This window comes from Mirounga angustirostris, unplaced genomic scaffold (assembly GCF_029215605.1).
Source record: "Mirounga angustirostris isolate CCGP_5_RB_7025 unplaced genomic scaffold, mMirAng1.0.hap1 SCAF_11, whole genome shotgun sequence".
Taxonomy (NCBI): domain Eukaryota; kingdom Metazoa; phylum Chordata; class Mammalia; order Carnivora; family Phocidae; genus Mirounga; species Mirounga angustirostris.
Window position 1 is genome coordinate 123,411,402 of NW_026991719.1, and position 25,686 is coordinate 123,437,087.

Here is a 25,686-nt window from a genome sequence, read left to right on the forward strand (position 1 = left end):
TCTCTCTCTCTAAAAAATAAAAGAAAAATAAAAGAATTAAAGAAAAAGCCTTTACTCCAGGGATATGTCAGATCTATTACAAGGTATGATCTCTCTGGAGTCTCCAGCAAATGCTCCAGATGATCACTGAAGAGTCTCCACTTTTCTTGGCCAGAACTTGAACATCTCCCAGTCCTGTGTGAGCTCCGAAAACAGTTCTGTTTAAAACTTCCAGTTGTTCTTTGCTTAGTGTAGCCCTTCTCCAGTTTCTGGAGCTCTTTCTCCACGCAGTTTCCTCATCGCTGGTACTCTGTCCTACACATTCCAGCTGCCTCAGCCCCTGTGAACTCTGACCTCCAGGTCTTCACCCCAGGAACCTTCTTTTCTTTGCTTGGGTCCCTCTTCCCTGCTCCATGTTTTGGACATCTCATTTATTTCCTTCTCTCTAATATCATGGTCATAAGCTGCCTCTTGTCTAATTGCCTAAAATTAGTTGTTTCATATATATTTGTCCAGATTCTAGTTGTTCATGGTAGATGATTAACTCCAGATTCTGTTTCTCCCACATTTCCACGAGCTTTACTTTTCTATGTTTTCCAAACTTTCAGAAATCATTATAAGTCAATTTTAGAACGAAATATATGAAGCAAAAGTTTGTTACAAAGAAAAGTGACATGCATGTGTGTGCATATTTCCAGGGCTTAGGTTTGGCTGATGGGCAACGTCGGCTGTTGGGTCTACTTCTTCAGGCTTCAGACTCAGACCTTTGCCCAGAACTCCTGGAAATCCACCAATTCACCTCATGATCATCTGTATTTCCTTACTTACCAGTATGCATGCTTTGGAGGGACAATGTGGCCAGAGTTAAGGAGAAGTAGCAAGCAGAATTTCATGGGGTTCCTGAGGTGGTCTGTTTCCCCTGCGCTTTAAATTCTACAGTGTTGCCATGGTCTCTTCTGGTCACTAGAGGGCGTTCCTGCACCAAGAATGACCCGCTCATCCCCCCGACCCGCTGCGTCGTTTTTCACCAGTTCTCTGTACATCAGGCCTTGCTAGATCCTAGTTCTTTGGGGGTAGTCAGGGCTCGTGTTGTTATAGGGCCCGAGGTGGCCTGTTTCCCATCCCTGCAGCACCAGATATGTTACTTTCAAAGGCTCTCTCTTCTCTCTTATCCCCACTCTCAGAATAACTCAGCCTGGCCTCTCAGCAGACCTCCTAGCACCAGAGTGACCCTATTTTTTCCCTTTTAGCTAGTGGCCAGTGGGGAAATTTCTGGGTCCCTGAGTATTCCTCTTTATGCTGAGACTTTCTCGAGGGTTCATTATACAGATTTAGAAACAGAGAAATGGATTCGCCAATAATGCCGTATGCTACAAAGTTTCTCTGGGCGGGGGGGGGGGGGGGGGGGGGGGCACTCCTGAACTCTGACAAGTTTTTCTATGTAAGAGGTTAGCCCTAAATTGGACCTCTCTTGCCTGAAGAGGAGAGGTCTGGAAGAGGGTAATAAGCACGGAGACAGTAAACAGGGTTTGGGCTCCTAATTCCTGGCATATACCAGGGAATTAATAAATATTTATTGAATAAATGGAAAAAATGAGGAAGTGAATGGAGGTCAGAATAAGAAAACTAAGGGGCATCCGTCAAACCTTTTTTTTTTTTTTTAAATCTCCTCTCCTTTTTTTTTTTTTTAGATTTTTATTTTATTTATTTGAGACAAAGAGAATGAGAGAGAGAGAGCACATGAGAGGGGGGAGGGTCAGAGGGAGAAGCAGACTCCCTGCAGAGGAGGGAGCCCGATGCGGGACTCGATCCAGGGACTCCAGGATCATGACCTGAGCTGAAGGCAGTCGCTTAACCAACTGAGCCACCCAGGCACCCTCCTCTCCTTCTTTTAAAAAGCAGCTTTATTGAGCTATAACTGACATACAAAGAACTACCCATATTCAATGTACACAATTAGATGGGTTTGGACATGTGCAAACACCCATGATATCATCAGCACAAAGTAAGAGACATACCTAACACCTCCCAAACCATCCTGGTACCCTTTGTTTCTTTGCTTTTTGTGATAAGAACACGTAACACGAGATCTACCTGCTTAACAAATTTTGAAGGGCATAATACCATATCGTGAGCTCTAGGCTCAGTGATGTACAGCATTATCTCTAGAACTCATTCATCTTGCATAGGTGAAACTTTTCTATTAGAACAAATAAAGACCGCAAGAGCCAGGACTTGAGCCTGGTGTTCTGATTGCTGGTCTCTAGTTTTCCCAGCTCCAATAGGCGCAAGAATTGCTGCACGCTGGGGATGCTATTGTTTAACGAGTGGGCTTATTTGTTCAGTTATTTTCCACTTGTGTCTTTGGGGTGCCCAGATGTAGACTGGAGGCCATTCAGATGTTTTCAGGTGTGTCTAAGCTTTTCCTCTAACCCTCTGGCCCCTGGAGCCCACCCCCCTCAGGCTTCTGCCCATAGTAATAGGCTGCTAAGCAGTTTGTGGGCCACTGATTAAAAGCCTCTGCTTTTCTTGGACATTTATTCTCTAAGAAAATGTGAACATATAAACCATGTTAGTATCCCTTGACGCATAGGGATGACTGTATTTTGGAGAAGCAACAAAATTTCCCCCAAGGAGTGGGATAGTATTTGGGGGTGGGAGGTAGAGGATTTTAAATGCCCCAAAGGAAGTCTTCTCCCAGAGGTGCCCTCTGTCCTTTGGGGAGCTCAGACAGGCGTGACTGTGTCATTATATTCTCACCAGCACAGATGAGTCAGTCAACGTAGAAGTAACCACATAGCATTTTTTTTTTTTTTTACCGTATCATTATTTTTAATGTCCAGCGTTTACAATACGAGGGCCAGAGCTTTCTCTCCAACTCAAGTTTATAAATTCTCAATTGGCTTGTGAGGCCAATAGGGATACTTCTTGTCTGATTTGGTTTCTGAGAAGACTTCATTCAGGTCCTCAATGGTCATCTGATCAAATGGAAGTATGTTCCTCATCTTCTCCAGCTCTTTTTCATATTCCTCAATCCTGGCCTTTGAGAGAGACAAAAACTTGGCACAACTTTTCACATCTTCTTTTTCTTCAGCATCCACCTGAACAGTATATTTATCCTCTGCTACAGGACCCGTCAGGGCATTAAACTTCTTCTCAAAGTCATCTACCAAACCAGCCTTCGCCACATTGGCCTTGTCGTAAGCCCAGTCGATAGCAGGTGGTTTCTTAGGGAGAGTAGCCAACCTGGAGGTAAGTGTCTCATTCCAGGATTTCAGGGAGTTAGCAATGGCCTTCTGGTTTCGGGGTCTGATCGCCCCAAAAGCTACCCAATCGATGGTTTTTAGAGCAAGTTTTCACGCAGCCATCTTGAGATCCTTCACCGACCCCAGCGGCCCCAACCACATAGCATTTGATGTGACTTTCAAACTTGCTCATTCCCAAGTCAGAAAGATCTTTCAGAAAGACTGCTCACCACCCCCACAGGGCAGTGACCAGTTTCAGGGGCTTCACCTGTTAAGATGATTTGGCTTGTTTGCAAGCCTCTTTCAGAGAGCACAAGGGACAATCTATCTCCCACTGCTCTATAATTAAAGCGAGCATGGAGTTCTCATTCTTATTCAATGAGCATCTGTAATTCAAACAGCCTGAGGGAATGCCTTAGATGTAATATTGTCTCAGCAAACGAAGGAAATCTTTTCTCTTGGAACGCCTCATCACTGCAACTTTGCTGCAGGCTCCATCTGATAAATGTATAGAAAAACAAAGCTCACCTGTTTCTTTTTTAATTCCCCCACTTTTTGGGGCAAGTAATTAAGTAAACCCTGTTTGGTGTTTGTGTGTGCATGTGTGTGTGGTGTTTGTGCCCTTCGCCCAGCTCCAGGGAAGCTCCCTAATTCCTTAGACTCTTGAGCCCTTTGCTGTCCTTGTAGTGTCCAGAAATGCAGCATCTTTATCATTTTTTTTTTTTTTTTTACACTTCATCATTCTTTGAATCCTCACAGTGAGATACTGGGCTTTTAGAAAGTGATAATTTCATTCTGCAAAATTTGGGTGGGAACATTCCAGCTTCCAGAGGGTTCCCACTTCCCCTGGCCCATTAAGTGGAGCCAGCCCACCTGTGTATCTCACTACAGGGAACCCCAGACTCCACAGCAATACATATGACCCAAGCCTCTATGGTACTCCAGGCACTACGTGGGGGCAGCTACAAACCCAGGGAGGAAAGAAGCAGGGCCCCTGGCCCAGATGGGCTCCCTTCTAGGTTGGGGACAAGGAGGCCTGGAGAGAACAGTGAGGCATAGGCTGGGAGAAGAGCAGGAACAGAACACCAAAACTGAAGTCTTCTTCTTTTTTTTTTTTTTAAAAGATTTTATTTATTTATTTATTTATTTATTTATTATTATTTTTTAAAGATTTATTTATTTATTTGAGAGAGCGAGAATGAGAGAGAGTACGTGAGAGGGGGGAGGGTCAGAGGGAGAAGCAGGCTCCTCGCTGAGCAGGGAGCCCGATGCGGGACTCGATCCCGGGACTCCGGGATCATGACCTGAGCCGAAGGCAGTCGCTCAACCAACCGAGCCACCCAGGCGCCCCTGAAGTCTTCTTTTTAGAAAGATGACAAATGGCTAATTTGGTTGTTCATGCTCTATGCTGCTGGAACTGAGCCCTTGAGTGATAGTAATCCAGGAAGGCAGGAAGCTACTCTCTACAACATGAACCTTGTTCTTTTCCTAACCCCTGGCAAGCTGCCCTGTGTGCATATGACCCCCACTGCAAATTCCACAAGGGTTCAGGCAGTCAGGTGCATCTGAAAATAGAAGGGGCTCCATTAGCTTAATACGAAGCATGACAGGCTGCGAATCACTTCTTCTTGTCTGAAGGGAGTGCAGGTAATTCCCACTCCAACGTAGATTGGGCCAGGACAGACTGCTAGCAGAGTCCTCTGGGTTCACACATCCCTGGTGTCAGCTGTGGCCAGATGCTCTCATGAGGGCCTTTGAACCACCGCTACATGGCTTGTGAAAACCAATCATAAAAGAGAACTCTAAGACAGTTGTCACAGTGCCATTGTAAACAACCGTGAAATACATTTATGAACCAATTATGGCAGGTATTTAGCAAAAGAAAGGAAGAACACTGCCTATTAGATCACGATATACACAACGGTATTTAAAGTATTACTGATTAAAATCTTTAAATCTTTTATAGACTTGGGTGTTGGAGTGGGTATGGGGAGACAGTCTCAACCATACACTGTTAGTGACAAGGAAAACTGGCACAACCCACTTGACTCCCATAAGGGGAGCATGCACAGAGATGGCATTGAAGTGATGCTTGTACTAGCGAAAAGCTGGAAACAGTGTAAATCTCCATCTAGACATAAATGGTGGTGCATCCATATTTGAGAACAGTATGAATCTGTTAATGAAAATGAGGTAGCTAGCACTGTTTCAAGTGTTTTGTGTACATTAACTCATTTAATCCTCACAGCGATTTACAAGGTCAATCCACTTTACTTACCTCATTGAATGAAAAGAAACAAGTTACTGAAGAGTGTGTATAGTAGGATTTCAAGGGGTAAGAAAAAGGTACTGTATCCATACTCATGCATGGACAGCGTTTACAAGGACCCCAAGAGAATGCTAGCAGTGATTCCTTCTGGGAGGGGGCAGTGTGACTGTGGGATTGGTGAGGAGGCAGGTTTTTAATCCACTCTATTAGATTCCTGTGGCTGTCATAACAAATTACCACAAGTTCAGTGGCTTAAACCAATGGGAATTTATTCTCTCACATTTCTGGAGGTCAAAAGTCTGAGATTAAGGTGCAAGCAGGGTCATGCTTCCTTTGAGGGCTTCTGAGGGAAGATTCCTTCAGTGGCATTCCTTGGTTTGCAGCTGTATCACTCCAAGCTTGGTCTTGGTCTTCATGTGTGTTTCTGTTTTCACTTGGCCTTTCTGTAATGACACTAGGCATTGGATATAGGGCCCAACCTAATCCAGTATGACCTCATCTTAACATAATTAATTATACCTGCAAAGACCTTATTTCCAAATAAGGTCACATTCTGAGGTTTCAAGTGGATGTGAATTTGGGGGGGCTAGGGCTGCCACACTGGTTAACAAAATACCAGACTGGGTGGCTTAAACAACAGAAATTTATTTTCTCACAGTTCTGGAGGCTGAAAGTCCAAGATTAAGGTGCCAGTTGGGTTGATTTCTGATGAGGTATTTCTTCCCGGTTTGTAGATGGCCCCTTCTTATTCTGTGCTCACATTGCCTTTCCTTTATGCGTGCACACGCACACGCACACACACACACACACACATCTGGTCTCTTCTTATTCTTACAGGGACATCTGTCCTATCAGATCAAGGCCCCGAACTTATGACCTCATTTAACCTTAGTTAGCTCCATAAGGGCCCTCTCTCCAAATATAGTCACATTAGGGGTTAAGGCTTCAACATATGAATTTGGGAGGGTGGGGACACAATTCAGTCCATAACACTATTCAACCCAGTAGTAGTTGTGTGGTCCTGGGTAAATTACTCAACCTACCTACATAGCTAGGGCTCAAGCACAGACTTTTCAATTAGCATAGGAAGCAAGACCTTGGCTTCTGCCTTTTCCATGTTCTTGTTTTTCTAATACCTTGTTCTGAGAAATCCCCCTCAGTGCTGCCCTCCAGCCCCCTCCTGGCAGCTTTCTCCTGTCCCTCTGTTGCCTAGCACTGCCCAGACTGCATCCATTATAAATTCAGTTGGCAGAGCCTAGGCTGCATCCTCACAGCTTCTCAATAATCATTGTCTTCATTACCTGCATTCTGGTCTTGGAACCATCTTGCCCATAGCTGCCTTTCCACATCTTCTCCTCCTCTGACTACTGCCCTCTTTCTTCTTTATTCCATTGCGTATCTTCTCAACAGAGTGATCTTCACACTCTTTCCACTTCCTCACTGACGCCTTTATTCATAATCCTGGAAATCTAGCTTCTGTCTTCCCCTCCTTTGAATTGTTATCTGTGACCCCCTAATTGTCAGATCCAATGACATTTCCTCAGTCCCCACTACCCTTAGTATCTCAGCTTTATCTGACTCCATAGATTGCCTCTTCTGCCTAGACATTCTGTGCCCACCGTTCCCCAATACACTGTAATCTCTGGTTCTGCTCTGATCTCTCTGCATGCACCTTTCTGTTTATGTGAGAGCTCCTTCCACTCCTCCTTTCCATGTCCAACTCAACCAGGACTCCAGAAGAGGATCCAGATAAATGGACAGGAGAATGAGGGGAATTACTCACCCCTTGGCCAGAAGAACCTAGTAGCATCCAGATCCCACAGGTAGGGCAAGGTTATGGCAGTGCATGTGCTAGCTGGAGATTCAGGAGCACCAAATGGTGGTTCTCCATCCCCTCTAAAGTCCGAACTTCTCAGTCTTCATTCAGTAGAAAACTATTGGCTGGGCTCCTGAGTGTAAGACTCTAAAGAGTTATGAAAAACCTCACCATAAATCAGCCCAAACTGCCTCCTTCCCTGTGACAGGCCTTGTACCAAGGCAGGAATGCCTATCTGAATGTGGTCCTTGTCACTATACTGAGCCAGGCACTATGCTAAAACTGGTGAGGGACATGGCAATAGACAAGACACACATGGTCTCTGTCTTTTTGAGCTTATATTCCATTGGAATAAAATGACATTTATTAAGACCTTTTCCAACCTGGCCCCAATCTACTTCCTTGACTTCAACTTCTGCTCTTCCCTCTACTCTTGGCTTCACTCTGCCCATACGTCAATCTTCCATAGTGATAAGGCACCATCTGCCTGGAATATCTTTCTTTCTTTCCCCCTTTTCTTACCAGGCAAGCTCCTCCATCTCTCTTTCTCCCCCTTTAAGGCCTGGGCTTTCTCAGAGTATGTCAATTACTCCATCTTGAAAGTATTTCAGGTGTACTGTCCACAAGTCTAGTTCTTCTACAGCACAGTGTAGGGGCAAATATCTGATTTAAGGTGATGCTTGTCATAACTCTTCAGTCTTAGATAGAATTGCCTTCGCACAGGCAGAGGTGGCTCTTGACCTGGGACCTGTTCTTTAAGAAGTGACATGGCTGGAGGAGGGCCAGAAAAATATCTGCTAAAATGAATGGCCATGGCAGGGGTAAGGAGCCCAAAGGATCAAGAGTTTGTGTTAGACCAGAGCTGATATTCCCTCTTTTAGGCCATGCTCGTTACCTGGGACCACAGAATTCCTTGCCTGAACCGCTCCTAGCTTGCTTCCAGGTATACCTTCCTTAGGGTGGACTGAACCAATAATATGCACAAACTTAGCCCCAAAAGGAGGCCAAGAGACAGCTGTTTGGGGGAATGTAGACAAAGTGTAGACATGCATGCTCAGGCATCCACAAGCATATAAATGAAGCCCCTTGCAGTGCTGGATGCAGTGGGAGTATGAAGAGAAGGGGAACAATCTCAAGCCAGGAGTTGGGGGCTGACTCTCTAAGCACCAAGTTCAAACATAGCATTCTGAGGAGTCTAAAAAGTTTAAATTTGAACCTACCCTTCTGCTCATTTGGAAGGTCCAATTGTCAAGTCAGAAAGAGGGGCAAAGGGGGCACCTGGATGGCTTAGTCAGTTAGGCGTCTGACTTCAGATCAGGTCATGATCTCAGGGTCCTGGGATTGAGCCTCAAGTCGGGCTCCCTGCTCAGCACGGAATCTGCTTGTCTCTCTCTGACTCTCCCCTGCTCATTCTCTCTCTTTCTAATATGTAAATAAAATCTCTAAAAATAAATAAAAATAATAAAAGAAAGAGGGACAGAGTATTTAGAATCAAGAGGGCATCTGATTCACTCTCACATGCACCCTGACCCCAAGATTGTACAGACAGAAAAACTAAAGTCTATTCTCTTGAACTATGCAGTCCACTACTGTAGTCAGCAGCCACACGTGGTGATTTAAATCTTAATCTAAATTAATTAAGAATCAAATATAATTAAATATCACTTCCTCAGTTGTGCTAGCCACATTTTAAGTGTTCAATCGTCATATGGAGCTGGTGGCTACCATATCACGGATAGAGAATATTTCCATCATCACAGTAAATTCTATTGAGCAGTGCTGAGTTTAAACCATCTGAGGGTGCTACAGACATGTCATCTTTCAATTCTGAACAAGCATTACCAGAGATTAGTCCTTTTCTCCCATTTGAGTATAAACTTAATGTTTACTTTTCCCAAATAATCCCATCATATAAGACAATTCAGCTAGTGAAGAATGCCAACATATTTGGGAACTTCAAATACTACCCCAGAAATAAAAACTGGAAGAAAAACCTAATTTTTTCCTCACCATCAAAATTTCATGGTGATTTGATTTGGAATCCCATGTAAGAGACTAAATTATAAAAGGAAAGATCCCATTAATCCTACAGAGTACTGAAGCCATATCATTCATTTGCTGGGGATTGGTTTTTCAAGATGGTCTTCTAAATATATCTCTGTGTCAAACAGGGTATCCCACTGTGATTCAAAAAGGGGAATGATGCTGTGATTCTTTTGCTAAATCTCTTCTTGACATAGCCCCAGGTAAGGTTACCAAATATCTCTGTCAAAACACATGGTCCCGCACAGGATGGAGTTCCGGGAAAAAACAGTTTGTCACACATCACACACAACTAAATGAAAGCTATTAAGCATCAAAGGGCATTTATTTCTCTAAGTCAGTTTTCTTCTCCAGAATGTAGCAGTAAATATTGTTAGCTGGAACTGGTGTGGTCCTACTAAACTTTCATAGAAAGTTATTACTTATTATTTCCATTACTGAAAAGATCTTCAAAAATATGGAATTATAAAAACTTAGAACTGTAAGTGCTTCTAGAAATCATTAATAAATTAAAGTCCAGAGAGTAGAAGTCATTTGTTCAAACTGAATAATAGAGTCAGAAATAGAAATCAGGTCCTTTGAGGGGCGCCTGGGTGGCTCAGTCAGTTAAGCATCTGCCTTTGGCTCAGCTCATAATCCCAGGGTCCTGGGATCGAGCCCCACGTCAGGCTCTCTGCTCAGCGGGGAGCCTGCTTCTCCCTCTCCTTCTCCTTGCCACTCTGCCTGCTTGTGCTCTCTCTCTGTCAGGTAAATAAATAATAATTTAAAAAAAGAAATCAGGTCCTTTGAGCCTAGGTTTAGTGTTGGTTGGAGGAGAAAAAGCCAGCAAACAAATGTCCAGAGGGGTAAGTAGAGAGTCAAGAGAGTACGCTGTCATGTAAGGAAAGGGAAGAGAGTATTTCAAGAAGGACAGAGTGGTCAATTGTATCAAATACAGTGGAGGTGTCAAGAGAGATGACAGATGAAAAATATCCATTGAATTGAGCAGCATGAATGTCGTTGTTGGGTGACCCTGCCAAAGGTAGTTTTAAGAGAGTGGTGGAAACAAAATTCAGGTTACCATGGGCTGAAGAGTGTTGCCAAAGAGGGAGAACCCAAGAGTCCATGAGGATTTGGAGATGCCAAAGGACAAGAGAGAAATGCGAGATTGAAAAAAAAAAAAAATGGAGGGGGGCGGAACTATCTGAAAGCCTGTATACAGGTATATATTTGTGGAGAGGAAAACTCTCTTCACAGAAAATGAAAGGGTTTGAGAACTTCCATTTCCAGGGATGTGGCAGTCTAGGTTAATTGGACCAACTCATCTGCTGAAAACAAGAGAAATTAGATAAAATAGATATTTTTAAAAGTCTTAAAACATAGAATATATGACTACAGAGAAAGGAATTACCAGTCTAACATCTAAAGAAACATGATAACACAAAAAGATTAATGGAATCCTTTGCTCTGAGGGTATCTGCTGATCTGGCAAATTTGAATTTAGGGTTTGACAGCCTCATGGGGCAAGGGGGACAGAAGCCAAATACTAGGACTGGACCATGGTGAGAAGTCTAATAGGAAATGTTCTTCACAATAAACTGGGGACCCAAAGGACTGTAACACCAAGGTAAGGATAAAAGAGAAGTAATCCTGCCCCTCTCCTAGGTGACTACAAAAAAGAGAAAACATCAAACACCTGGTACAACTGGAATGTCCAAAACAATACAGCAGTTAACAACATTGATGTAAGTGAACTAAATGCTTCCCTTAAAGGGCCATGAATATCAGTCTGGACAAAAGCAATTCAACTAAATGCTATTTGTTTTATTTTATTTTATTTTATTTTATTTTATTTTATTTTATTTTATTTTATTCTTAAAGGATTCTTTTTTAAAAGATTTACTTATTTATTTTAGAGAGAGAGAGAGCAGGGGGAGGGGCAGAGGGAGATGAAGAGAGAGAACCTCAAGCAGACTCCATGCTGAGCAAGGAGCCCAATGTGGGGCTTGATCCCATAACCCTGAGATCATGACCTGAGCTGAAACCAAGAATCAGATGCTTAACTGACTGAGCCACCCAGGCATCCAAGCTAAATGCTGTTTATAAGAGAAAGATACAGAAAGGTTGAAATTTTCAAAGAATAGAAAAATAAATACCATGAAATTACTAACTAAAGAAAAGCTGGTGTGGCTATATTAATATCAGACAAAAAAGACTTAAAGGCAAAAAGCATTATTAGGTATAGGGTATAATTTCATAATAATAGAAACTTCAATTGACCAAAAAGTTATAACAATTATGAACATATATGGACTTAATAACATAGGGTCAAAAATATAAAGCAATAATTTCTAGAAGTACAAATAGAAATAGATAAGTTCACAATCATGGCAGGAGATGTTAATATGCCTCTCAGAAATTGATGAAATAAAAAGACAAAAAGTCAAATAAATAATGATACAGAAGATTAAAATAACATGGTTTAGCAACCTGATCTAAAAGGTATATACAGAACACTGCATTTAGAAGCTGCAGAATACAAACTATTTTAAAGCACATAGTTACAAACATTGACTACATTTAGGGCCATGGAGTAAGTCTCAACAAATTGAAAAGATTGAAATCATATACAATAATTGATTGTATAATTGATCTTTGATCACAGTGGAATTGAACTAGAAATCAGCAACAAAAGGATTTCTAGTATGTCTCTATAAGTTTGGAAATTAAGAAACAATTTTTAAATAACTATGAGTTACAAAAGATATTTTTGGGATAAAAGATATTGAGATTTTAATAATGAAAACATTGCATATTAAAATTATGAAATGTAACTAAAGAACTGCTTAGAGTGAAATTTATAGCCTTAAATGGATATATCAGAGAAAGAAAAAGGACTAAAATGAACAATTTGTGCATCCATCTAAAAAATTAATGAAAGAATAGCAAATTAACCCCCAGGAAAGTAGAAGGGAGGAAATAATGAAGATGTGAACAAAAGTTAGTGAACTAGAAATCAAGCATACAATGGAGAGGTCAACCAAGCCAAAAGTTGGTTCTTTAAAAGGAACAACAAAAAAAAAAAATCAAGCTTTTGGTGGGTTTGATGAAGAATAAAAGAAAATGCATTGATAATCATTGAAAATGATTCATCAAGAATGAATAAAACTATATTGCTACAGTTGTGCAGAAATTAGAAAGATAAGAGGATATTATAAACAACTTTATGTCAATATGTTTGAAAATGTAGATAAAATGGATAAATTCCTAGAAAATAATAACTATCAAAATTAAATCTAGGAATATGGCAGACTGGAAAGCTCCTGGTTCTCATACCCCCATGGAAACACTAAAGAAACAACTAGAAACTGACTAAAATAACTTTATAGGAGCTCTGGAAATCATTTAAAGGTCTACAGCAACCAAACATATTCCAAACCAAGAAAAAAAAAAACCACATTTAAAATGGTAGGAAATTTCACGGCACTTTTGCTGGCCCTTTCCCTGCAGCTTAGGGGAGCTGCAGCTCAGCCCCAGTGTCCTTCCATGAAAGGGAGAGAGCAGAGTGACCAAATTTGTGACTTTCTAACCTACTGCAAGCTGCTTTAGGCACTGGTCTCTATTTGCCTAACTTGGTGAATTCAACTAAACATTTAAAGAAGAATGAATACCAATACTCCTCAAACTCTTCCAGAAGTTAAGAGGATAGGACACTTAGAAACTCATTCTGCGAGGTCAACATTAACCTGATACCCAAACCAAAGACAATATTTAAAAAACTACAAACCAATATCTTTTATGAACTTTGATGTAAAAATTCTAAACAAAATACTAGCAAACCAAATTCCACAGTACATTAAAATGATTTTACACCATGACCAAGAAGGACTTATTCATGGGATGCAAGGATGGCTCAACATATACAAATCAATCAATGTGATACACCATAGTAAAAGGACGAAGGAAAAAAAATGACATGGTTCTCTCAATTGATGCAGGAAAAACATTTGACAAAAACTCAAGACCCTTTAATGATAAAAACACTTAATAAAGTAGGAACAGAAGGAAACTGCTTCAACATAACAAAAGGCCATATAGGAAAGTCCACAGCTAACATACTCAATGATGAAAGACTGAGAGCTTTTTCTTTTCTTTTTTTTCTTTTTTTTATTAACATATAATGTATTATTTGTTTCAGGGGTACATGTCTGTGATTCATCAGTTTCAGACTGAGAGCTTCTTCTTTAAGACCAAGAACAAGGCAAGAATGCTCACCTTCACCACTTCTAGTCAACATAGTACTGAAAGTCCTAGCTAGAGAAATCAGACAAGAAAAGACACCCAAACTAGAAAGAAAGAAGCAAAGTTATCTTTGTTTGTAGATGACATGACCTTGTGAGTAGAAAACCCTCAAGATTCCACAACAAAACTATTAGAACTAATCAGCAAATTCAGCAAAGTTGCAAGATACAAAATCAAATTAGTTCCTGTTTAGGAGCCAACAGAAGTGCAAGAACTTCTAGCTAATTGTCAGTAAGCATCTTGAAGATGCGGGGGGAGGGGTGGCGGTGGGGGGAGGGGTGGCGGTGGTGTGAGGGGGCCTTCTTTTTGACACCCACTCCATCGGGTGCCCCTTAGATCAGAGCCTTGCAGGCCAGGCAGAAGGGGAACCCCAGAAGATGCTTATGGTTTCTGTTCCAAATGGGAGCTCAGTGGGGCCAAGTGTCTCTGGAATATAGTAATCTGCTCAGCAAAGAAAAGCCAGAAGAGAAGCACCTGTGAGGTCCTGTAGTCTTTCTGACTTGGGCTAGTGTGGGGTTGTTTCCTCATTTTCCTCCTTCTACAGGAAGTTCCAGTGATTTCCTTTAGTGGCTCTATAGGCAAATGAATGGTCCTGTTAGGACGTTTCATTGCAGTTCATCCTTTTGCTTAATATTCCAGACAGCCACATCTCCTTCTCTGATCCTCCACACAGTCTTTTCTCCTAGCTTGGGAAGCGGTGCCTGCTTTCAGGGAGCTGAGCAGGTTGCTCTCAGGCATTGGGCCAAGAACCCCATCACTACAACTGAAGTAAAGGGTGGGATTGAGTCTGAGGACCAAAGCACAATTTACAAACTAGAAGAACTGTATAAAGTCCCAGCAGGACCACACCTGCAAGAGCAGACTGGGCACTGAGTCACTGACTGCTACGTCTAGAATTCCTTAAATTGCCAGCGACTAGTTGCAGGATCAGGTTAAAAGTAGAGTTTCCCCAAGAGGGATCCCTGGGCCACTTGCATCAGAATCACCTGGGCTTTTGGAAAACATGCAGATTCCAAGGCCCCACTCTAGATCTACTGAATTGGAATCTCTAAGGTCAGGCCTAGAAAGCTGTGTTTTCTCTAAGCAGTCCTGGTGGCTCTAACATGCAGTAAAATTGATAGCCAATGCTCTTGAGTCAGGAACAATGTGCACAAATAATCAGGCATGATGGTTAAGGCACAAACTCTGGAGCCAGACCGCCCAAGGAGACTTCTGGCTTTACCATTCATTATTTGTGCAATCTGGGGCGAGTGACATAGCTTCCCTGGGCCTCAGTTTATCCATCGGTGAAATAGGGATAGTAATTGAGCCTATGTCATAGGGCTATTGTCAGGATTAAATGAGAATATATGGACAAAGCCCTGAGAACAATGTCTGGCATCTAGGAAGCACACATACATGTTAGCCATTGTTGGGGGTTGAGGGAACCCACTGGGGACAAACAGGACCCATTTGGGTACTCATGTCCTATGTCTTGCAATAGAGTGGGCTAAAGCAGAGCACCCAGGCAAGGGGTTTGTGGCACCAGAAGTCATGACGATGATTAATAAGAGGGACAGTTTTTAAATGCATGGGTGATCATGCTTGGCTGGAACAAGAAGCTAGGAAAATGGATATTGTTCATTAAGCTCTAATTAGCAGGTAAATTGTACAAGGGGAAGGGAGTCCAAGTGTTACTACAAGTAATTAATGTGCTTCTTCTCTCCCTGGTAACCCTTTGATTTGAACCATCTAACCTGTAGTCTTTATTGGGCACTAAGATCCTGGAAATACTGGCTGCTAATTATTTCGGTGAGCCCCTGATTGCACTAAAGGAAATGGATGTGTCCTATTCTCCCTAATGACTCAAGCACAGGAGAAGATAAAGTGGTTCTAGCCATGATGAATTACGCCCAGAAGATTTGGAGAGGACAATCATTCTCCTTGTTCATTTAACAAATGTGAACAGTGTCTCCACATTGGGTAAGCAAATGTGACCAGACCTAGTCTGTTTAGGAAAACAACCCACTTGGTTGATGCTCCCAGTCTCAGTGTCTTGATTGCTGCCTAAACCCTTGCTCAGTTCTTCTGAGGCTACAGCCTTGCCCCTGGAGTCCTGGCCCCCACCCTCGACCTGGAACTAGACCTTCCTCAGCCTGGGCTGGCACCACACTGTGCTGAGAAAGCCAGCTTCCCCAGCCACCTGTGGACTTCTGAGCTGTCTTAGACCAGCCATCCTCCATGCTTGCATTCTGACTGATGTCAAGAAATCTGAGTGTTCCTTCTTGTGGGAACTATACAGACTGTGTCAGCGAAGCATGTTGGGGGCCTGTGAAAAGACAAGTCACTATGTTCCTTTCCAACTGACACACTCACATGTCATGATGCCTGGGATGCTGAGGAGTGTCCTTCGGGTGGCTTCTGACAGGAAGTAGAGCTTAGAGGCAAGAGGCCTTGGAGCACGAGGAGCTGGGGGCAGAGTCTCTGATGTCTCAGAAAGCCTCTGTCCTCTATGGAAGTGTAACAAAGAGAGTTTAGACAGAGTATTAGACACTTTCAGAATAATAATAATAATAATATGAGTGGTTGTTGAGTTTTTACTCTGTTCTGAAGAGTGTTCTAAGTGTTTGCATGAATCATCACATTCAACTCTCCCATCAACCCTCTGACAAGGCACTATGAGTATGTGGGCTCAAGCTTGTTTTTTTAAAATTTAATTTAATTTTATTTAAATTCAATTAATTAATATATAGCATATTATTAGTTTCAGAGGTAGAGTTCAGTGATTCATCAGTTGTGGGCTCAAGCCTGTTTATATTTTCAAGAACTGAACCAAATGCAATCTCCATCCAGAGGAGCATTGGCCAAAGAAGTCTGGAGTGCTTGAGAAATTCCTTGGCTGTCCAGCCATCCCTGGGGGTGGAGAAGATGTGAGCTGGCACTAAGAAGCCCTCTGCTTGGCTCTCTTGGGCCAGGGGCTGCTTGGGGCTAAAAGAGAACCCCAAATTGTCACAGCAGCATTACTCATAATAGCCCCAAAGTGGAAAGGTCTATTGATGGATAAATGGATAAACAAAATGTGGTTTATCCATGCGATGGAATACTATATGGCCATAAAAGGAAAACAGGCACTCATACACACTACAACATGGGTAAACCTTGAAGACATGCTAAGGGAAAGAAGCCAGACGCAAAAGGCCACACATTTTGTGAGTCCATTTATGTGGAATGTCCAGAATGGACAAATCCATAGAGACACAAATCAGACTAGTGGCTTCCAGAAGCTGGGGGGTTGGAGGGAACGGGGAGTGGCTGCTAATGGGTACAGGGTTTCTTTTGGGTTGAAGGAAATGTTCTGAAATTAGATAGTGGTGATAGTTGCAGGACTTTGTGAATGTACAGAAAACCACTGAATTGTGCACTTTAAAAGGGGAACTATGGTATGTGACTATATCTCAATAAAAGCAATCAAATGAAAACAGAACAACAAGAACAATAAAAGAGAACACAGAATCCACCCTATCAAGTGCCAGAGCAAAACACTATCGTGTGAAGCTGGGCTGTGGGAGAAAGCCTCAGGGCTGAGAGGATATTGGGCTCCTCCTCCAGCCTTGGCATGACCTTGGGCAAGTCCTTTCACCTCTCTGAGCCTATTTCCCCATCTCTTAAGTGACATTGTTGTGAGAAAATATATCCCTGATGGGATTTTGAAAACCATGAAATGCTTATTTAAAATGACAGTGCATTAATAACAGGCAAAGTATTAGTGACCTTGCATGTGCAGAAAATTTGCCCATTTCGGAGCAGAAACTGCTTACTTGCTCTCTCTCTCACCTGATTCCAGGCCTGCCCCAATCTTCAAAACATGAGAAATGTGGAGGCTGAGATGGAAGAAAGTTTTGTGTATCAGCGAGAAGAGGGGAAAAAGCTTTTACTATCTACCTTCTACACAGAATGCCCCTTGGCATCGCTTCTGCCTGGGATGTGGCAAGCTTTCATGCTGGGGGTCCTCTGGGAGGCTAGGTAGTCTCCTTCATTTCCTAATAAGTGACCTGGGGGAAGGGACCATGCCGGACCTGGCTGAGCTCCAGGAGTGCAAGCTCTCTACACAATTCCCTGTCCACTATTCATCACTTTATTCTCCTTCCCAATCTCTGTATGGGTTTCCAAGGTTTTCCTGGGACCACAAGGGAATGTCCTAGTTGTCCTCTGTTTTGATTCTCTATCTTATAGCTTTCAAATCCCAAATAAAGTGTTTTTCTCCACCCCTAGTTATTAGGGCTTCCTAGCAGGCCTTTTAGAAAAACACTCAAAAATCCTCTGGAAGCTTAAATAAACCGTACACACTACAACTCTACCCAGTAGAAAGCTTCCCCCTTAACTACTTATTGCACATGAGTCTTGTCCTACCCTTGCAAACTCTGACTGGTTTTCTTCCTCATATGTATCCACATAACAGATTCAATACCCATCTGTTTTTCCTAGGACTGGGAAATGTTCAGAATCTTTATTAAGATAGTTCATAAAAATAACAAGATTAATTTAACCAGATGCAGAATGCCTTCCATTATTAAAATAGATACCTCTCCCACTTGTCCAGTACTGAAAAATCCAAGTCCTAGGAGGTCGTGGTCAAGCAGTGTCCCAACTGGGGCTGGGGCCAGGGATCAGCGGGGGCCAGGGATCAGCTCACCCTCTCTCCTGCTTACTCCTCAGTCCCAGGTGAGGCCAGGCCACAGCCTCTGAGAATTCTCACTACCCCTGGCCTCCACCAGCTCTGGGGCCACCTCATCTCACAAGTACAGTGCACTAGAATATAACAATGCCTGAAAACAGTTTGCCGACTCTCTTTACAGGATTGTTGCGGGAATCTGGGGTGCAGGGGAGATGCCAGTGTGTTCAGTCGCTGGATGCATGTTTCCTTTTTCATTCCAATTTTTGTTTACTTGAATTAAAAACGTCTCCCTGCCATAAGTAAAAAGATCCAAACCCTCAGGGAATCAGCGTGCGCAGCCTGATGTGGACGAACTATTCCACGATGTGGATGGGCTTTCGGCCGCTAGCCTCTTTCCAGGGCTCACCTTCGTCTGGGGAGGAGAGCGGAGCCGGCTCTCAGGCTGCATTTATGGAGAAATCCTGGCTCCGTCCAGCCGGGAGAGAGCGCTGCTCAGGTTCCAGCCAGCGAGGAGCAGTGAGATAATGAATGTGAAAAGGCTCCAGGCGGGAAATTGTTATTCGTGCGGATTGCCTTCTCAGTAGCGAGCACAGGGAGGGGGGTGGGATTCATCTTCAAGCAAGGGACACGTTCCTACTTTGGGCTTTCCAGCTAGAGACAGTGCGTGCAATCTTGCTTTCAGCCATGTCTGTCTTTCCGTTAAAGGTCTCTGAAATGTTGAGGTCCCTCGCGGAATCCACCCCTAGCCCCCACCCCCCGTGTCCGACCGTCTCCCCGCGGGGCAGGAGGGCCTGCTGTGTCCAGACGGTGGCGCTCCCAGACAGTGCAACCCCCTCTCCCCCACCGCAACAAGAAGGCTAGTCTGGGACAAGTTGCAAAGTGTTTGCTGGTATTTTCTGGGAGGCTTCTCAACAAGAGCCATAACTTTGAGTAGCGGTCAGAATCCATTCCCATGACGAAGACTGTGGAGGGAGCGAGTACAGAATCTCGCGCCTTTAGTTTAGCCCCAGCCGTTCGGATTTCCCGTGGCCCGCGCGCTTCGCGAGCCTGGGCGCACCAAAGAGAACCGTGACGCCTCCGAAGGGAGATTTACGGGGCTAGGGGCGGCCCGACCGAATGAGGTGGAAATGAGACCCCTGGTAGGGGATGGACCGAGATGAGTTGTACGCTGGTCTGCCGCTGTCTTCTTGGCTGCACTGCCCGGCACCTCCGCGCCCGTCCCGCTGCTGCAGCGCAGCTCCCCGAGGCTGCTCGACAACCCCGTTCTGCCTTGTAGAGCGTGCGGAGCACCTCCAGAGGGGACAAGAGCCGAAACCGTCGCCCAGGGTTTCTTAGAGGAGCGGCAGCCCGAGAGAAGGGCTTTCTCGGCCCCTTTACTTTTTCCCAAAGCAATCTCTGAGCTCTCGCAGCCACGGTGCTCGGCAGCGAGGAAGGGGATCAGCTCCCGCTCTCGCTTGCCCCAAAGTTTGGAACAAATAGCCACCAGCTACCTCCTCTCGCACCCAGAGTGCAGACTCACTCCCAGGTCCCAGAGCCGGGTGCAGGGGACATCTCCCTCCGTAGAGCGTAAGTCCAGGATCGACTGAGCGCTCACTCGCTGCTGCCGCTAAGGGAGATAACCGGCTCCTGGCAGGCAGTGGAGGAGAGATAAGTTCCCTAGAGACTGGGCACCCAGACTGAGGATGGAAGCTCTGGGCAGCTGTCCCCTGTTCCCCCCACGAGGTGCAAAAGGCTCTGAAAGGGCAAGAGCTCCTGGAGTGAAATGAACCTTTCAGGGAGACTGTAGGGGTGCACATCTAAGGTTCAAGGGCCACTGGCTCCCCTGCACACTCTGCGGGGGGCTACAGACTGGCGTGGGTTGGAACTGGACCCCAAGAGAGACCCCCTGCCCCTGCCCTGCATTTTACATCACTTTGCTGGGTGTTTGCATTGCGAGGCGAGGGAGGAGAACTTGCTAGAAACAAATGCGCGGTGGCCAGGGCGGGGAGGTGGACTCCGAGCTTGTCACCACGCAAGGTACCTAGGGGATGGGGAGGAGCGGCTAGAGGGGAAGCACAAACAAGGCAGTCGGAAGCAAGACGACACCTCGTTGTGGATTTGTCCAAAAAGAGTTGGAGACCAAAGCGGGGGTGTTCAGGGAGCTCTGATTGGTCGGGGGGAGGGACTTGGGGTGGGGCTAGCCACCTCTTGAGGCTTTAAAAGCTCATCGGAGAGGGGCGGGATGCTGTCATTCGCTCTCTGATTCTCGGAGGGGAAGCAGCTTTCCAGAAGCTCCAGGCTCCTGGTGACAGAGCAGGTGTTCGCTGTCTGTCCGGACCAGCTGGGAGATCCTAAAGATCTCCGGCAGCAACATGGGGCCTACCCTGGCAGTTCCCACCCCGTACGGCTGCATTGGCTGTAAGCTGCCGCAGCCAGACTACCCACCAGCTCTAATCATCTTTATGTTCTGCGCAATGGTTATCACCATCGTCGTCGACCTGATCGGCAACTCCATGGTCATCTTAGCTGTGACAAAGAACAAGAAGCTTCGAAATTCTGGTAAGCCACCCTTCCTTCTTCCTACCCAGCATTCAGCCACTTGCCACCCCTAGGGCATTAGTTCGGGCGCCCGAAATAGGGAACCCTTGGATAGTGCCCTCACACTGAACGTCCCTACCCCCAAATTCCTTGCGAACCTGGGCGGTGATGTTATGCGGGGGCCCCATTAATTTAGAGCTTCTCAAGGCTGGAGGGAGCTCAGGGAGCTCAGGAAATTAGCTTTTGGCGTTCAAGTGCAAAGCCCGGGTTCCCGCGGAGCGCGGCAAACCGCTGAGCCCTGCCCCGTCGGAGACCTGATGCAGAGGGAGTCGGCACCCGAGCAGAGAGCGCGGCCACCGTCTGGGGACAGCACGCCGAGCCAGACGCCGCAGAGGTGGCCGCGCCGAGGCGGTGCGGGTCGAATTGATGCGGAGGGAGCCGCGGGGTTGAGGAAAGTTAAGTTCGCGGCGGCTGCGGCGGCTGCGGCGGCTGCGGCGGCGCTTACAGGAGCGCAACGCAGCGGCCGCGCGCAAAGCCAGCCGAGCCCCCGCTGCCGCGGCTCCTGGGGCTCCCGGGCAGCGGAGCACAGACCCCAGCGCCCGAGTGTGGAGCAGGGTGGTCTGGGTCCCCCGGAGCCGAGCTCCGTCCGCCCGTCCCAGGGCGCACGGCGGAGAGAGCAGAGCGGCGGTCTGGGCGCAGCCGGCGGTGGCAGCGACGGCAGCGGCGGCGGAGATCGCGAAGCCCGTAAGCGGGGCGTTGGGGGTCTCGGGGCGGGGCGGGGCGGGGCGGAGGAGAGGCCCCGGAGCTTGGCGTCTGGCGGGGGTGGGGGCAGAAGACCGCAGAGCCCGGCGAGGTTGGCGGGAGGGTCGCGGGAGAGCGCAGAGGGGGCGGCGGGAGACGCGGAGAGACTGCAAAGCGCGCGGAGCTGGGAAGGCGTGGGGAGGCGAGCGAGAATCCCCTCGCTACCGGCCAGTGCCCAGGGGCGGGGCCAGCTGCGATCCGGGCTGCGGGAGCCGCGGGAGGCGGCCGGGCGCCGGGACCTGTGCCGGGGGTGGGGGTGGCAGACCCTGCAAAGCGGTAAGCCCCTTTTGCAGGTTGGGCGGGAGAGGGCCGAGAAGGGGAGGGGAGGGGCGAAGGGGCCCGAATTCCGCGCTCGGGTCCCAGGAGGGAGGGGGCGGTGCCCGGGATCTCGGCTGCTGGGATCTCGGCCGGCTGGGGCCAGGGGGCAGAAGGGGGAGACGGGGCGGGGGGAGAGGATCGGGTACCCGCAGGACCCGGCGGGCGGGGCCCGGGGGAGAGGAGGCAGCCAGTCTCTGGGGGATTACTTTGCGGAGATGAGGAATCGCAACTACCCTACAAGTTTCAAAATGCCCTGACGGGCACACAGTCACTAAAACGTTCCTTTTAAACTCTGGTGGGCGTGTCTGATTTCTTTTTGGTCCCCTGGAGACGTGGGGCCGCGCGCTCGGACCTCACCTTCGCTCCAGCAGTGCGGTCCCAAGGAACCACGGAGCCCCGGGGACCACCTGCGAAGCCCATTCTCTTTCTTTTCTTCTTCTTCCCTTTCCTTTTTTCCCTTCTCCTTTCTTTCCTTCTCTAATTCAAATAAAGGTTTTTATGGTTGTCGTGGTTTTGTTTTTAAGGTTTTTCCCTCTGTCTTTTCCACTTTTCTTCTCCCAATTCATTTCTTTGAGAGAAAAACCCTAGAAAGAACCTCTGGGTAGAAAGCGTGGAGGCCGCGCTGGCAGGAGGGCAGAGGGAACCACTCCTTTGCCCTTTTAAAAAGTGCTCATTTTCTCCTAGTTCAAGATGAAGTGCAATATTTTGCCAAACCAATGCTAATTAACAACGAGGTGTTTCCAAAAAAAAGGGCTCTACGCCTGCATTTGGCCTCTTCCTCCTTTTTTGGGAAAGGTTTTGCAAAAAACGTTCCTCCCGCTGCCCTACAAAACGGGAGTGGGGGCCGACGCCCCCTCTTCACTTTCCCGTTTAGCCACAGGCTCCAGTAAGGTTTAGCGCAGGGCCAGGGGCTCTTCCACAGGGAGCTGAATGTGCGGGTGCGCGACGCTGCGCTGGACCCGCAGGAAGCAGGCACTTCTGCTAATCCCTGCAGGCATTTTCCTGATTGTTTTTCTCCCTACGCACTGTTTTTGGTTTCAGACTAAATTTTACAGGGTCTCCCCCCTTCCCCTCAGTTTTCACTTTTAGCCTACCTCGGAAATGGTAAGTACTTACTGGGCTTGGTCATAGATTATTGTCTGATCCCGTTTTCTTAAGAAGACGACGGCCTCTAGTGCCCTTCCTCAGACTGTTGTCTTAGACGTGTTTTCGTTGTAAAAGCAATGCCGGCCTAGAGAAGGCAGAAGGCTCATTCATTTTTTCGGGGTGTGTGTGTGTGTGGGGGGGTGGTGGTTGAGGCTTCCTGACATTCCTTCAATCTCTTCCCTTCGCCCCACACCTCCAGCCTACTTCCTACCCACAGCTTTATCAAGCTCGCCTCCACGCCCCTCCCCCTTCTCTTCCTATCCCCCTGTAGGGAAAAAAGTTCGCATTTTGTTTTTGTTTAAAATGGTGGCAGCGTGTCCGTGCGTGAGTATGAAGGGCTCCGCAAAGGGCTTATGTGCTTACGGCTTTCTGACAGAAGTTTGCTTTTTTCTCAAAGCAGACATGACATTGCTTGAAAGGAAAAAGTTGCACATAGGACAGGTCTCCCAAACCTGGTTGTGCATCAGAATAATGCTTGTATATGAAAATAAAAACACAAGAATATTTCTTTAAAAGAATTCTAGAATTCTAAATTGTCACCACTTCAGCTGGTCTTTTCCTCCAGTTTAAATGTATAGATTTCCATACTTAACCATTTATTTTTCTCTGTTTTTCCCCCTCTTCCTTCCCTGATATGTTTTCCAGGCAACATCTTCGTTGTTAGCCTCTCTGTGGCCGACATGTTGGTAGCCGTCTACCCCTACCCTCTGATGCTGCATGCCATGGCCATCGGAGGCTGGGATCTGAGCCAGTTGCAGTGCCAGATGGTTGGATTCATCACAGGGCTGAGTGTGGTCGGTTCTATCTTCAACATCGTGGCAATTGCCATCAACCGTTACTGCTACATCTGTCATAGCCTCCAGTACGAGCGGATCTTCAGTGTGCGCAATACCTGCATTTACCTGGTCATCACCTGGATCATGACCGTCCTGGCTGTCCTGCCCAACATGTACATTGGCACAATCGAGTATGATCCTCGCACCTACACCTGCATCTTCAACTACCTGAACAACCCTGTCTTTGCTGTGACCATCGTCTGCATCCACTTCGTCCTCCCTCTGCTCATCGTGGGCTTCTGCTACGTGAGGATCTGGACCAAAGTGCTGGCAGCCCGTGACCCGGCTGGGCAGAATCCTGACAACCAGCTTGCTGAGGTTCGCAATTTTCTAACCATGTTTGTGATCTTCCTCCTCTTTGCAGTGTGCTGGTGCCCTATCAACGTGCTCACTGTCTTGGTGGCTGTCAGTCCGAAGGAGATGGCAGGCAAGATCCCCAACTGGCTTTATCTTGCAGCCTACTTCGTAGCCTACTTCAACAGCTGCCTCAACGCTGTGATCTACGGTCTCCTCAATGAGAATTTCCGAAGGGAATACTGGACCATCTTCCATGCTATGCGGCACCCTATCCTGTTCCTCTCTGGCCTCATCACTGATGTTCGTGAGACTCGGGAGGCCCGTGCCCTGGCCCGTGCCCGCGCCCGCGCCCGAGACCAAGCCCGTGACCAAGCCCATGAACAAGATTGTGCCCGCGCCAGTCCTGCTGTGGAGGAAATGCCGATGAATGCCCGGAATGTTCCACTACCTGGGGATGCTGCAGCTGCCCAACCTGAGTGTGCCTCTGGCCATCTCAAACCGGCCTCTGGCCACTCCAGGTCTGCCTCTGCCTACCGCAAGTCTGCCTCTGGCCACCATAAGTCTGTCTTTAGCCACTCCAAGCCTGCTTCTGGCCATTCCAAGTCTGCCTCTGGTCACCCCAAGTCTGCCACTGTCTATCCTAAGCCTGCCTCTGTCCACTTCAAGGCTGACTCTGTCCATTTCAAGCCTGCCTCTGTCCATTTCAAGACTGACTCTGTCCATTTCAAGTCTGCCTCCAGCCACCCTAAACCTGTCACTGGCCACCACGTTCCTGCTGGCATCCACTCCAAGGCTGCCTTCAGCCCTGCCACCAGCCACCCTAAACCCACAACTGGCTACATCAAGCCTGCAACCACCCACCCTGAGCCCACCACTGCTGATAATACTGAGCCTGCTGCCACCAGCCAACCCCAGCCAGTGATCGCCAGCCACCCTGAGCCTGCCGCTGCGGGCCACCCTGACCTTTCTGCCTCCTGTCACCCTGAGACCACCGCTACCGGCCCCTTTGAGTGTGATGTCACCGATCTCCCTGAGCCTGTCTGCAGCCCTGCCAGTGGGTCCCCCGAGTCTGCTGCCAACCTTCCTGACCCCACTGTGACCACCACTACCACCGATGATTCCCATAAGATTGTGGTTATTGATGTTGAAGCTGATTCTGATGAAATGGCTGTGTGAAAAATGCTCTTGGGGGTGGCCAAGTAAGTAGTGGTCCACTTTCAAGTTTGACTAGCATGTGTAATTCAAAGTGAGATAACTTACCGCACCTACACACAGACATGCAGACACAGACTCACACACATGGTGTAAGCTACATCCACCTTGTAGGCATACTCCTTCTTTACATCACTTACTCTGGAGAAGTGTGTGTGTGTGTGCGTATTTTAGAGACCAGATTTCCCCCAAGTTTGACATCTGTTGTTCTGAGCCTCCCTTTCTTCCTATAGTTGACCTTGAGCCAAAAGTGATCCTTGAAATTTTAGACT

General features: G+C 46.6%; 1 protein-coding gene and 1 pseudogene across 1 annotated transcript; one reads left to right on the plus strand and one right to left on the minus strand.

The window, feature by feature from the left end:
- Positions 1–2,807: 2,807 nt before the first annotated feature.
- Positions 2,808–3,347, minus strand: LOC123841777 (ATP synthase subunit d, mitochondrial-like; annotated as a pseudogene).
- A 17,291-nt stretch (positions 3,348–20,638) lies between these two features.
- Positions 20,639–25,378, plus strand: GPR50 (G protein-coupled receptor 50). Its single transcript, XM_045871382.2, has 2 exons — positions 20,639–20,825; positions 23,715–25,378. Exons 1-2 carry the CDS (start codon positions 20,639–20,641, stop codon positions 25,376–25,378), a joined length of 1,851 nt encoding a protein of 616 aa, XP_045727338.2.
- The last annotated feature ends 308 nt before the right edge of the window (positions 25,379–25,686 follow it).